This window comes from Rhipicephalus microplus, chromosome 6 (assembly GCF_043290135.1).
Source record: "Rhipicephalus microplus isolate Deutch F79 chromosome 6, USDA_Rmic, whole genome shotgun sequence".
NCBI lineage: Eukaryota > Metazoa > Arthropoda > Arachnida > Ixodida > Ixodidae > Rhipicephalus > Rhipicephalus microplus.
In genome coordinates, this window is record NC_134705.1 from 102,921,252 (window position 1) to 102,936,635 (window position 15,384).

Below are 15,384 nucleotides of genomic sequence, written 5' to 3' on the forward strand. Positions count from 1 at the left end.
CGAAGTTGAGAGGATGCTGAATGCGATGCTTCCTTATGAAGGCGCTGATCGATTAACAACTGACGCAGAAGAATTTGCAGAGCGTGCCGAGGAAACTCACCAGCTCGCCCGGCTACACATTGGTCAGCAGCCAGAGGTCGATGCACGACGTTACAATATGCGTCACAATGACGTATCTTAGAGTCCGGGAGACCAAGTTTGGGTTTGGACCCCTGTTTGACGCCGTGGCCTCTCCGAAAAGTTGCTCAGCAGATACTTCGGTCCGTATAAAGTACTACGCCGCGTGAGCGACGTAAACTACGAAGTGGTTCCGGACGCTACGTCGTCTCGATGGGCACAACGAAAACAACCGACCTCTGACATAGTTCACGTGGTGCGAATGAAGCCCTATTTTGCGCGTTCCTAAAAGACCACTTTTCCTGTGTGTTTTTTTATTTGTGCTCTGACAATTGCCTCATCATTGGTGAACTTATCGCGTCTAACATTTGATTATTGGTGTCCTTCTTCATTGTTTAACCTACTTTGTTTTGGTTTTTTTTCAATAACTTTAGAGCATCTGGACGATGCTCTTTCTTTTTTTGTTGAGGAGGAATATTGCCACCTACTTCTAGTAGTGGGTCGTATGCCAAGGTGAAGGCACACACCACAGAGAAGAAAGAAGTGCGCGTGGACCCCCGCTCTGGCAAACAAGCCCAACCGACGCGCTTGGTTAGAGCCCTGTTGCTCGGACATCAATAAACCTTGTCGACACCCCCTGGAGCGACGTGACAATATAGAAAGGAAGCTCATTGAGTTACTCTTGCTTTCATTGAATACTACTTGCGCACGACTGCAATGAGGTGATTACACGTGCTCTTAGGTCAGAAAACAAAAATAAATATTTGAAGATGCCTTTTATGTCGACTACGAAAGTTTCAAAAAGCTAGAAAATGAGCCAGCTTATTTTTGAGTAGACTAAGCACAGTATATGAAATCAAGACTCGTTGCTAAACTGGGAATATATTTATTGACATCTCAAAACATCGTTTCTTTCATTATCGTTTACTAATAACCTTTCCATAAACAATAAATATATATATTGCGAAATAAAGTGAAATATATTGCCAGAGTTACACGTTAATATAAATAAATAAAACACTGAATAATATCTGTATATATGCCATATGTATATATTTGCGTATTCTTTTATAAAACTATTTAGAGTTCTAACACTACGACGTAGTGTTGCCTTATTTATGTTATGCCATAGCTATTAACTCAAGTCGTGCCACTGGCAGTATTGCTCATGGTATTTTTTTTATATCACTGATCTATTATTCTCTCTTTCTGTGGGATCAAATTAGAGCTTCTCACGTTTGTTTTTCACTCACATATATTATTGTATTGCCCGCCACACTTCTCTATCCATGCGATTTTGTACGGGGTCGCGATCCTAGCCAAGCCCGTGAAGATGCTTTTCAACCCCAGTCCTGAGCATCCCAAATAATGGCATGTTAAAATGAATAGAGTTTCACAGTTTCAAAGCAGGCAACGAAAGCCAACTACTCCTGATAAAAGTTTCACTGTAAACTTTTATCACCCTAAATGTGTTTTCAGAGCCTTTGAGATATGTCGTTTTTATGTGTACTTTGCATAGAACGAATGAATTTTTCAGAAAATTTGACTGTACATGTCTAGAAATAGCATGCGGTCACCATCTGAAGCATCTCATGTCACTTTGCGTCACGCACTTAGAACAATGTCGCATAGAGTCCGAATATGATAGTTCAGCGAGGAGACGGAAGATGTGGGTGAGGGCAAGCAGTGATACAAGGTTAAAATAGAGGGAATAAGGGTAAGAATAGAACAGCCAGCTACGGCGCCACATCTACGTCTGACGTAGAGCCCACTGGCGAAATAGCAGCCAACATTAGCTAAAGTATATATGGTGACTATATTTAAAATGTAAATTATTCTAGGTTGTTCATTGTGGGGCTAAATGTCGTGCGCCTATTTGTTTCGATTTTTCTGGAGTACTGATAAGTTTTAACTGCTCAATGAACGCATATGTTTAAGTAGTTTTATTTGAAGGTACATGCCAGTGTTGTTTATTCTTCACTGTGGCGCTATGCTCTTTTCAGCCTCAATCCCTTTCACATTTGCCATTTGCCGGGGGTAGTCCGAGTCGGGTAAGTGTTTCAATTTTCGCTCACTTCATGTGATACACGACGTCTACCTGGTGTGAAGTATGAAATGCCCACACAGCACTGCAGGGCGAAAACACATTTCTAAGGCAATGAGAGACTTCTCGTTGGTGTGAAATTACATGTACAGTTCTAACGGATTAAAACAAAAGCTTTCAATGCTGTGTAAAAACTAGTTTCCCTACTTGCTTCAAATCATGTGATGTTGCGATAGATTTCGTCTGTAAAGGTAATGTTACCTCTGATGTACAGTTTCCAGGTAAAATTACATAAACATTCGCTGAAATGTAAACGGTGACAACAAAAGTATTCGTGTTACGTAATGCTAGGTTGTATCATTTGAGTCTGTGAGCAGTGTACATGCCATGAGAATCAGAAAAAAAACAAGGCAAAACAGACACCAATAAACTTGTATGAAAATGACTATTCACAGCTAGATGCATTGGCAAAAACAGTTTCAATGCTTTATAAAGAATCCACAATGCTCAACTTCAACACAACGTGTGTTCTTTCACTTATTTTACAATAGTCGCTCCTGTCGATGACTGCAAGATTTTGTGCTTACAGTGTCAGAGTACAGAGGGAAAAAGCGTGTGTGCAAATAAAAAAAACATAGGACAGTCATATTATAAGCGTCTCTTGAGTTCTTTGAAGTACGCAATAAGGAAATGAGTACTCTAATAAAATACTCTGTAAAGAATGGAAACTCTCAATCAACACTAACTTGCTCTATGGGAAAATATAATGAGCAGTCAAGATGAGACCGAGTGCGGAAACGAGCACTTCAGGAAATCGGAGTTGTGTTGTTTTTCATTCCTTTGTGTTTATTTATGGCAGATTCGAAATTTTTGCAGGAAGCTGTGAGGCTCGAAAAAAAACGCCGCGCGCTAATATAAAGACGAAGAATACCTATACGTACGACCAGGTGTCATTATTTGGTTTACAATCCTAAACATTCCGCCAATATTAGACTACGTGTAATTCCACGTGAGTGCTAGCCAGCCAAAACATTCAAGTGAATACGCAATGCACTTGGTGGCCACATGCTTATATGCAAGATGGAGTCATAGCAGAGTTTGAATATTAGAGGACAAAAACTATCAACACAAACAAGGACAAGCTGCGAGTTGTCAGCTTGTCCTTGTGAACAAGCTGCCAAATCGCAGCATTTGAGACGTCATACCCATAATTTATGGGTATGACGTCTCAATAAAACGCGGTTGTTTCAAAGTCACACTCTTAGTACGCTTTGCTCACTTCTCAAATAAAAATTGGGGCCACATACACATGAAATAGAGACTTTGAATATAGAAGAAAAATTTTAACCCAACTACTGAAATTTAGATTTATTATGAATAATCTTAGACTACAGTGTTACGTATAATTGCATCTAAAAGAGCCATGCACCAAAGCAAGTTGTTATCGGCTAACTGCGCTGACCAAGTCAGCTTTAATGGCGAAGAGATAGAACTATCAGATTGGTATATGAACGTCAATATACAGCGTGAATTTTTTACTTAACGGCAATAACCATGCACCTTGCATGTTTTATTATTATGGTTAAGGACAATATATATTGCTTTGACACCACCACGAAGCATACTTTTTGTGCAGCCGTAACTCGGCCGAACCTTGGCTTCACTTTTCATTTGAAATAGGTATTACAGCCGCCCATAAACATATAAAGATTGAAATGAAAGAACATACGACATCGAATTCCTTATAAGCAAAGCTAGATCAGTGGACTAAATTTTTCGCTGCACCATAAACCTTGAAACAAATTCTCAACAAACTGTTATTCGACCTAAGCTATATTACGCTGCACATGATTAGTCTCAATGAGAACCAGGTAATTTTTAATTGGAAAAGTTCTAAACAATACTCCAATATTTCTTTTATTTACCTATACAAGGGCCACAAGCATTCGTTTAATGAACTCTCGTCTATAATTATTATCTTTAACCTCAGGACTAAACACTCGTGCTGCTTCAATTTTCATACTTTTTATCACCTTCCTCGTTTACGACATGAGCTCCTTTCGGCAACACAATACATTTAATTACGCATTCAACAACAAGACAAGGTTAGCATTTCACCTTGTGTATTCCTCCTCTATTCTTCGTTCATTTATACCACACACGAGTGATGAGTGGAACCGCTTTTCCGCAAGTGTTGTCGCTATCAAGGATACCAACAAATTCAAATAAATGATACAAAATAACTAAATGTATGTCTATTTTTTTGTTTATTTTAGCTGAGCACAATCTCTACACTTCTAGCAAGTGTAAATCTTATTGATACACGAAATGGTTGACTTTTCTTAACGTTTCATGTATTCTGGGTACTTTTGTGCTGGTATCGTTTGTGTTCTTTTTTATCTTTTTTTAGATTTTTCAAGCAATCATTGTAAGATTATTTTTTATTTTCGCTTGTATTGTTTCTTTTAAGCACTTGTTTCAAGTTATTTTTTCTCTATACTTTTTCTCACTGCCCTATTTTTTTAAAATGTCCATAAGAGTATTTTAAATAAATAAATTGTACAAAGAATAGGATGCAATTAGCAGTGCCAGCAAAAAAAACGAGCAAGGAGACCGTTGTTGGTGCTTGTGAATGCTCCGATTCGGATAGCTGGCCGCTTGACCTGTGTGCGCTCTTCAATAAACTCGTTACAGACTCAACGCTGAACGCGTACAAGGAAGTGGTAGAGAGTGCTGGGTTCTTTTTTACACCCTGGAACTCCGCAGCCAGACTCTACCTCCACCCTCCATCATGTCTGGCGGTGTTGCAGCACAGGCGAATGCTGCCACACCCCCACTATGCTCTGTCCCAGTATTCCGAGGGATCGTGACCCAATTCTCTTCAACAGCATGGACGGGCAGGACGTCGAGGACTGGCGCGCTTTCAAAGAAGTAGTGAGTGTCAACAACCGTTGGGACAATAGCGACGAATTCGGTAGTGTCCACAACTACTTCAGGGTATCGCAGAACTTTTGTTCAACCACTACGGCGCTGAGATTACCACCTGGGCGTCTTTCAAAGCAACCTTTACGGATGTATTTGGCCGACCGGCAGTGCACAAGCTCCGTGCGGAGCAGCGCTTGCGTGACCGCGCCCAGCTGAAGGAGAAAGTTTCACGTCTTATATTGAGAACGTCATAAGCCTTTGCCGACGCTTAAATCCGAAGCCTTCAAAGTCAAGCAGATTATGAAGGGCATCGACAACGATTCATTCCACATGCTTGTGGCAAAAACTTCTTAAACCGTCACAGACATCATTCAGCACTGCCAGAGGTATGACGAGTTGCGAAGACAGCACATTTCCACGCGACGTCACAGTTTCAACACCACCAACACGTCAGCACGAACCCTTGGCGCCATCTCTCCGCATCCGGTGGTAATGACGCACTAAAGTCAACAGTTCACTCGCGAGTAGGTTGCCCGATAACTGTCTATTGCACCATTTTTTCCCAGAAATAGTCATAGACTCCCCTCGTCACTCTTACAAACCATTGAGGAGCAAGTGTCTGAAACTCTTCCACCTACGCACCAGCCGCCGCCTGTATTAGTGCTGTCGACCTATGCCGACGTTGCGAGAAGGCCTTCACATGCACTGCCACACAGCACAGACTCTCCTCGACGCCCACATGTCTTTCAACTACCAAACCCTCCAGCAGGGCCTCACATTCCGCTTTATCACGATGCTGCTACCCTTCCCAATGATCCTTGGCGCACACTGGACAACCGACCAATATGCTGTTCCTCTGGTCTACCCAAGCATGTCGAGGGCTTCTGCCACCACCGCATTCCTCGTCCAACTGCGGCTGACGCCCGTTACAGCTACGAGCATACAGAGCCCCAACAACCAATGCTTACCCATGCTCCTTCAAACACCTTATTGTCGAACCGCCACACCGCCAACTCGTCTTCATCAAACTCCCCGCGGCGACGCTCGCTATCGCCAATTCTTTGTCATCATCCGCCCAAACACACGGAAAAATAACCATCGCAGTTCCCAAGGCAAGAACTGCGCCACTGTCAAAACCTACAAGTCTGAACTCCCAACCTGCAAGCAAAATCACAGTCTTAAATTGAAGGTGTTGCCGTGTCCGCCTTAGTCGATACTAGAGATTATGTGTCTGTGTTCATCGAATCAATGCGTCGCAAGTTAAAAAAGATTACGACTCCGCTTTCTGGGGTTTCTCTCCTTACAGCGACTGCACATCGCATACAACTTCCCGTGACGTGCACAACTGATCTACTCATTCAGGACGATTCGTGCGTGGTTAATATTGTCGTACCTGGTCACAAAGAAGCCTTCATAACACCAGCGTTAATCTTGATATTACTCCTACCCCTGATGCTTCCCTTCCATGCACTGCTTCGGACCTTCCAAGTGCTCAGGGGACACAACTCTTGATGCTTCTAAGCTCTTTCTGAATGTCGTTCGATCACAAGCAAACAAATTTGGGCAGAAAAACTTCAAACATTCATTGTATAGACACCAACAGCCATGCACCCCTGTGCTAGCATCCATGCCACGTCTCTCAAGCTGAACGTCAGGTTCTTGATGACCAGGTGACTGACATGCTTTTTTCGGAACCCTAATGGCCCCTTTAACACGTCTAGTTGCTGGGAGCCAAAATATCTTGGCATATTTGTCCGCCATTAAAGACACATTGGCTAAATACGTCATCTTCTGACATCGCCACCAATTCACCGTCACTTCATCCCTGCCCCGCTGCAGTGACCTCATGGCTAAAGTACTCGGCTGCCAACACGCAGGCCACGGGATTGAATCGCGGCTATGGCGGCTGCATTTCCGATTTTGGCGGAAGTGTTTTAGGCCCGTGTGCTCAGATTTGGGCGCACGTTAAAGAAAACCATGTGGTCGAAATTTCCGGAGCCCTTTCCTACGGCGTCTCTCATGATCATATAGTGGTTTCTGGACGTTAAACCCTACATATCACTCGATCACTTCGACCCCGACGTCCCCACTGAAATGCACACGGGCGCTAGTGAAGTCAGCTTTGGCACTATCCTTGCTTAGCGAAATTCTGCCTTCGACGAGTACGTTTTTTTACGAGAGTCGCACTCTGACCAGAGCTGAAGAGAATTATTCAATCAAGGAGAAAGAATGTTTAGCCATCATTTGGGCAATCGCTAAGTATAGATGTTACATATATGGCCGCAAGTTTCATTTCGTGACTGATCAACACGCCCTCTACTGGTTGTTGTCTTTAAAAGGCCCACGAGGTCGGCTAGCCCTTTGGGATTTACATCCACGTCGTCTACAGGTCAGGGCGTTGGCATTCAGACGCCGACGCTCTCCCTCAATCTCTGCTTCACCATGATTGTGCAAATGCGCCTGTTCGAACCTACAATTCTGCGTCGCTCACACACGCTAACATGCCATCTGAGCAGCTTCAAGATTCTTGGATAGTGTCTTTACGAAAGTTCCTGTTCAAGTCATTATTGAGAACCGCCAGTCTCTAGTTACGGCGCACAGCTCGCCATTTCTTTAAGTGCGATGGGCTAATTTACCATCGCTCCTACCTCACTGAGGGTCGTAAGTGGTTGTTGGTGATTCCTCACAATCTACTTGCTCATATCTGCGCCTCGTGCTATGCGGACCCCCTATGTGGCCACGCCAGTGTAGTAAAGACGAATACATGCCTTCGGCTGCGGTACTACTGGTGTGGAATGTACCAATTTGTTCGGCAATACGCGCGTTAATGCTCAAAATGTCAACGCCGAAAAAGTTCACCACACTCAGTCACTGGACTGCTCCTGCCGTTGCCCTATTTCTCAGGACCTCACGACCTTTCGTCAGGTGTGTACAGCCCCATTCTGTACACACCTGACAGGAATCGCTGGGTGGTTGTCTCTATTGATCATTTGACACGGTATGCTGAGACTGCCTCACTGTCAGAAGCCTGATCCCGTGAAGTCAGCTTATTTATACTTCACAAACTTGGTCTTCACCACGGCGCACCTCACGAGCTACTCAGCGACCACGCATAAACGTTCCTCTCAAAAGCCGTACAAGCCCCCCTGCAAAAATGCTGTGTTCATCGAACGACGAGTGCGTACCACTCCAAACCCATTGCATAACTGAACGCTTTAATCACACATTAGGCGACATGCTGTCCATGTATGTATCTGCTCACCACACCAACTGGGACCGCATACTACCATTTGTGACGTATGCTTACATCAGCGCCACTCAGTCTACGACAGGATTTTCTCCCTTCTTTCTTCTGTATGGCCGTAAACTATCCTCATTTACGGATAACATGTTGTTTTATCGCCCGGATACTGCAGGGGCCGCAACGCTCTCTGAAGTTGCTACCCACGCGGAAGAATGCAGGCAGCTAGCACTGTTGTCAACCGACCAAGCACACCAAAAGGATCGCCATGACGCCAACCTGCATCCCCAGTCATATTCGCCTAGAACGTTGGTGTGGCTCCGCGTTGCCTCCTCAGCTCGTGGCCTTACTTTAAAGCTTCTTCCTCAGTACGGAGGCGCCTACCGCGTCTTGCGTCAAGTATTCCCGGTAAACTATATTGTCGATCCACAGACCACCACCAGTCTCCACAGACCACCGCCGCCGCAGCCGTGAGACTGTTCACGTCGACCGACTGAAGCTGCACTATGACCCACCAGTCGTACCTGTGCCCTAGGTTAGCAGCATGGCTCCTTTCTCATGGGAGAATGATTTGCACAATGGGTAGGGTGCAAATCGCAGTGCCAGCAAAAAACAAGGAAGAGGACCAGTGTTGGTGCTCGTGATTGCTTCGATTTGGATAGCTGACCATTTGACCTGTATTCGCTCTATAATAAACACGTCACCGACTCAACGCTAAAAGCGTACAAGGAAAATGTATAAATAACTAAACAACCTAACACCATTGAACCAGTGAATATATCTCATTACTAAGACAACAAACAACCACGTCACTGAAGCACCGCTTACAGGACTCATACATGACAAAACTAACAACGCGTCAATAGCGTCAGTAGCCAAACCATGACGCAATCATCAGCGTCAAATTGTATGTATTAGTTGATGCTATTCATTATATAAATTATTTCAAGAAATGCTACAATAAAAACATTGTATCTACATATCTGAAGGTAATCTTTACTTACTAAATAAATGTATTTCAAGGGGTTAATAAATGCATACCTTGTTCAGCTACCCATATGAAATATTGGTGTAACATTGGCTAGCACACAATCACAAGGACTGCTTTCATAATGCAAATAATAAATTGAAAAATTTTAGATATGCGCTTGTGTATTCTGTACTTTTAACATTGGTACAATCCTTATTCCAGCATAGATCCCCTTGAAATGCCGGAACTACATGATCTGGTCCATCTCAGGCAAGTTTTATTATGGAGAAAACTGGTGTATTTGATGCTCAAGGTACTCACTTTATCAAGTCTGCGTGGTGTTCCGGAAAGCAGGACTCATACTGCTCCTAATTACAAATACATGATATTTACAAAGTATATAACAGTAAAATGACATGCAGCGACTGCAAACGTACGATGCACCTGAAAGCTTAGTTCGAAATTTCAGTGTTTCATTCGCAGTCTTCCAATTCTAATCCTCTCATATAGTGACAACAGACTGGAAGTTATAAAATGATATCGTTGCAGAAACCACACAACAAAATTAGTTTGTCAGCGTTGTCTTTGAGAACAAAATCATAAAGGACACAAAGAGTAAATATTTTGGCTTGAGCTGGCATCAAACACCGCGTAATTACTGCAAATTGAGTGAGTTGCTGACTTAACCCTTTTGGACAACCACAGCGTCGCGCAGACAATGAGCACGTATCTTAGTATGCGTACATCCTACTTGTTTCTAAGAAAATCAAGACCCCAGGCATCCTGATTGGTAGTAGCATCGTCTACCACAGAGCCAAGAATCTATTCGGGACTGCTTCGGAAAAAAAACAGATCAGGCAACCCATATGGTACCTGCACCAACCAGTTTTACACATAATTCTATTGGGAACTACGATTACTCTGCGATGGCTACATCAAAGACATGTACTGCACGGCCTCATTGTAATATGCCAATGTGTTGTACTTATGATATGCACTTCAACGTGCCATGACCGGCTCTCGGTTGCGATAAAACTTAAGCCGGTACTGTAGCGTAAAAACAGACGTTACAGACGGCACTATTGTTACAGCACGTGAGAGCAAAGAAGGTGAAGAGCACCGGTGGTCGGGCTCATAGGAAAGGAGTTGAATCCAAAGACCGTATGTTAAACGTAGGTAGGCGCGTCGAAAGGGACAAGCACTTGCCCAGTGCAGGTTGCCACGGTCGCGGAGAGGAAGTCGAGAGAGCAGCGGGTACCTTGAGCATGAGTGTTGTGTGCCAAGAACATAATGTCAAGTTAGCATGGAGACCACCGAGAACATGTGACGTGGTTATCAGCGAAGGAATTTAGAGAGGTAGGCGTGAGCGTAGCTGTGCAGGGCCAAGAAGATGCTGCCGAGAGAAGAAAGCGCGTGCCAAATACAGGTGACTATGGTTAATATTGCAAATTATTTTACAGGAAGAATAAGTTTTTGGTGTTTCTGGTTGTCTACAAAGAGTATTATCTTTTTCAGGTGCCTACAAGGACGACATTTGCACGTAGTTTCGGTTCATGAAAAGAATTGCTGATTATTTGGTGTGCACAAAATAAATGGGTTTCGATATCAGTGATATGTGTGTCTGAGGTCAACCTTTCATACCCTGATTTAGTGATGTGAAGCAAAAGAAAACTGTTCAATGACAATACGCCTAGGTTAGACTCACCTACGGCACAAATAAAAGTGACGGCACATTACATCGTTCTATACAAAGAAAACTGACAGCATAATCATCAGCCTGGTTACGTCCATTTCTGGAGAAATTTCTATCTAATGGCCCACGCAACTGAACAAACATAGCTTTCTAACTCATTGTGGCGTTTCGTTTGCTCCCGAACGCCGTGCCTCTCTTCATAATAATGTATGAAACTCATTTTTAGGGCCTTGTTTATCTATGAATTTTTTGTTTGGGGTACTGGCACCTCGCAATCGAAGCAAAAATGACTCAAACATCAAAAAAGGCAATACATCATACTGCCTATCTTCAATATACTGCACATACTTTGTCTTTATTTCATAAACTCCGTCTGAATACTTGGCAACCTGTATGACTTTTATTTCTTAGCATATTTAAGAGCTTAAATTAAGAAAATAAATCAAGTTATCTGCATAGCATGCTTAGAGGGTCACTCACCAGGCTCCCAAAATGCAAGAAAAAAACGCAATATTCTTTGCTGATATATCTCGTCCTTCTTGGCTCACTACTGTGACGCAGACAGTAGTTCCCGGGGCGTATACAGCGTAAATGTTCTCGATTCGATGATCTACGCAAAATATCACATGTGATTTGTCTCCTGCGCTGCTTCGCCATGCAGCCGCCCATCCATGCTTCGTTGTCTCGCATGAATATTGTGCATAATTAATCGATCAAACTTCAATTTGTGAGTGCACAAGTGCGCAAGCGGCGATAACATCTTGTAGCCGAGAAGCGCGATATTCTGATAGGCTTTAGCGCTTAGTGCTGACATTGTTCACGTGCGTTCAAGAACTGAGGGCGAGGATGATTCATCGTGCGTATGAAGGAGAGGTGAAAGTCACCCACTTATCTTTAAACGCTGTGTGGTGAATGGCCCTTTAAACAGCAGAACTGAATTTCAACCTACTAGACAATGGGCTTGTTGAAAGGTTTGTCTATGCCAGACAAGCAAAGGTCTCTATATGCTAAAGTTTTCACTTTCACACATACTGAAAAAATTTAATTTCTGATTGTAGGAATTGCACCTTTTTTCGCTAAAGATAGGCTTCTCTTCTTTTCACCTACATGTAGCAAAAAAAGGAATAAAACGTTTGAAAAAAATTGATAGTTTCGACAATTTTTTGTACTTTATTTTACTTCTATTTTTTGTGGTCCTTCAAAGAGTGCAAGCGTGCCTACAATTTTTAAAAGATTTTTCTTATTTTGCCACTTTTGGCTAATATTCTCTGTCCTTTTACGTGTTTAAATGACTTCATGAATGCTCCAACGTTTTCTGCCTTCTATTTCTGGCACGTAGGGCGTCAAGTGTTTTTATCGGAGCTTTTTCTCCCCAACCCAAATCTGACATTTTTTTGGTTCATCAATGATTTCAAAAACATAGAACAAGGTCTTGTGGGTAAATAAACTTGAATACTCTAACGTTTGTATTTAACACGCATGATCTGAAAGCACTGAAAACCGCTGCCTTGCGGCTGGTTTAGAATCACCGCAAGCGTTCCTGATGAATCCACAGTATCAAGAAGCGTATTGTTGGAGTTGAAGCTCCATGAAATTCATCATCAATGCACCAGCATGGAGGCGCGATCGTAAAAAAAGTGACAGCACTATACAGCAAATAGAAATGTTTGTGCTGGGCACGAATATTGATGTGTGCCTCTTTTTTTACGAAGCTTCGCACATCAGCAATACTAGCCATTACCTAGAAACCACTGCTTTAAATTATCGATACGAATAGACCAATTCTAGGGAACTTGAACATGTTTCATCCCCTGCACGTGAAGTTGCTATACTGCGTAGTACACGTTATTGATACAAGCTGAAGGAAAACATTTTGTTTGTTCGGTAGCTAGATATTGTAAAATATATTGTGATACTCGTGGCTGCAAATTACTTTTTCTACGAGCACTTTCAAGAAAGAACACTGGCAATACTTTTAAAGGATCCTAAGCAAGCTTTCCATGCCACTAGTGATGAAAAAACGCAAAAGACAGTTATGGGAAGTCGCAGAGAGGTAAAAATGTAGTTGACGTGTCGCATACGTTAACTCTATTATTAAAAAGCAAAAGTGAAATATCAATTTTCTCTTGTTCAGTTTTGTTTACATTTGAATGTGGGGGAGAAAAGCCGTAAATAGATTGCGGAGGCGCAGTTCATCACATCACAGAAAACGATTCTCTCTTTGCAGTGATTGCAAAGCAACGCACAATAATCACCTATTTTATTCACTTACAGCTGCAGCTGGAAACAAATGATCGCGTTCACAACCGGTGCCCATTTGCGCCATTGTGAGAGTTTAAAAGGCCATTTCCTGGTATTACACTGTTGTAACGATAGGTAATCGAAACAGTCGGATAAATGCAGTGTCTCACTGAAAGGCTATGAAAGAAAAGCCGTGACGCTTCTACGCCACACAGGAAATTCTGCATTCATAGAAGCAGCTTCAGACATAGATGATTCCCAGTAATCTCACCAGCAAGACAAGACACTGAATCAGGACGATAAAACTACTACCTTATTAAAATAATAGTGATCATGTTGTGATGGGAGGAAGAAGAAGCCGAAGTGTGCGAACGCTTCCACTACGGCTCCTGCTTTTTTCAACGTTTTTGCGACGCAACTTTGTGCTTTGAACGTCATATTAGTGCAACGACTTCCAGAAGACACAAGGACTCTGCCGACACAATTTGGGCGCAGTGAGTGCTTGCTTCTTGCATTTTATTTCGCCTCCGCCATCGTCGCTCGCCCGCCGACAGCTAGCCCTGACGAGTGTCTTCTTTGCTCTAACGTGGCGCGTGCTTGCTCGCGCGCCCCGTAGCCGCACTGTCTCGCTGAGCGATGGAGTACCAAGTGACAGGGGAAGACATTGACCCTGAAGATATCACGCCAGACCAAGGCTGGCAGACCGCCTCGTGTCGCCGAGCAAAAAATGAAGGCTCCAAACGTGTGCCGTCATATAGCGCTTTGAAACGCAATGAGCACAAGCCCCGCAACAGAGAAAATGTGAAGAACAAGATTATTCGAGCAAGCCGAATGCCTCACCTACCAAAGAACGACATCTGCATTATCATTAGGCCAAGAGGGGGTCATAACATCGCTAGGGTTGGCCCAACGACAATCGCTGAAGCCATTTCGACTTCGGCAGGTATCAGCCCATCAGAGCAGCAAGCAGACAAGCTCCTCCCCAACAACAAAAAGAATATCTTAGTAGCAAGCACGGCGAAGAGACAAAATGCTAATCGCTACGTGCGCGTTAAAGAAATCCGCATCGCTGACAAGACCTATGAAGTTAGTGCCTACGAAGCGGCACCACATTCTACATGCAAAGGCGTCATTCGAAGGATTTTCGTGCAAGACGGTTCGGCGGACATTGATGCGAAGATTGTCAACGACCGCAATCCTCTAGCTTTGGCTGCCAAGCGCATCAGCAGTACCACTGCAGTGATCGTGGCCTTTGATGGACATTGTGTGCCCAATTTTGTGCGATACGGATCGGTGGTACTTCAATGTACACTATACCGTAGAGAGATAGATATTTGCTACGCCTGCGGTCGGCTCGGCCATCGAGCGGACGTGTGCCCGAACCCTGGAGACGTCATCTGCAGAGGCTGCAGCGTGCCGAACCCCGAAAAAGAACACCGCTGCAAACCAACATGCAATCTTTGCGGAGGAGCCCACCTCACTGCCGACAGGGAATGTAAAGAACGCTACCACACTCCATACGTGGTGCGCCAACGACGATGGGAGAGAGCACACTCGACACGATACAACAGTTACGAAGCAATGAACGAGTTCAACGCAACCGCTGACGACGACCAGGCCTCGAAGCTTTCTACAGATGGTCGATTCAAATGGCAGCCGATCCCGGAGTCGTCCCAGGAACCGCACCATGCATGTATCGAGGTCCCGTAGCCACCCTCGGACACATTACCGCAGCGCGCGAAGTGGGACCCCAACCAGATCTATATCGCGAGGCTACTCCAGGTCTCGTTCTGGTTCACGTCACGGTTCCCGTTCAGGTTCTCGGCCCGGGTCACGCTCCGGCTCCCACTCTAGTTCCGGGCCTCACGCCGGTTCCAGGCCTCACCCCAGTTTCACCGGGGCCTCGCGTCAACGATCGCCTAGCGCATCAGCACCACCATCGCCAGGCAACGCCAACAAGAATAAGCGGGGACCTCTCACTTGGGCGGACGCCGTCCGGAGAAAAGGAAACACTATATCACAGGTAGGGTTCGGTTCACTCCCAGAGCATGATATGCACACCACATCTGAGATAGCGATTTTAAAGCACAAAAATGCGATGATGAAAGAAACAATACGCAAGCTCACAGTCACAATTGCCGAACTAAAAACTG

At 44.0% G+C, this 15,384-nt stretch overlaps 1 protein-coding gene across 4 annotated transcripts in view; it reads left to right on the forward strand.

The window, feature by feature from the left end:
* The window catches only part of LOC142765401 (uncharacterized), a 101,399-nt gene extending 90,490 nt beyond the window's left edge, over positions 1 to 10,909 (forward strand). For all 4 annotated transcript variants that reach the window (XM_075866305.1, XM_075866307.1, XM_075866306.1 and 1 more), the window contains 3 exons: positions 2,121 to 2,168; positions 9,520 to 9,567; positions 10,813 to 10,909. In XM_075866305.1, coding sequence (XP_075722420.1) covers positions 2,121 to 2,168; positions 9,520 to 9,534 — 63 coding nt within the window. In that variant the 3' untranslated portion in view covers positions 9,535 to 9,567; positions 10,813 to 10,909. The remainder of the gene's footprint in view (positions 1 to 2,120; positions 2,169 to 9,519; positions 9,568 to 10,812) is intronic.
* Positions 10,910 to 15,384: the final 4,475 nt, after the last annotated feature.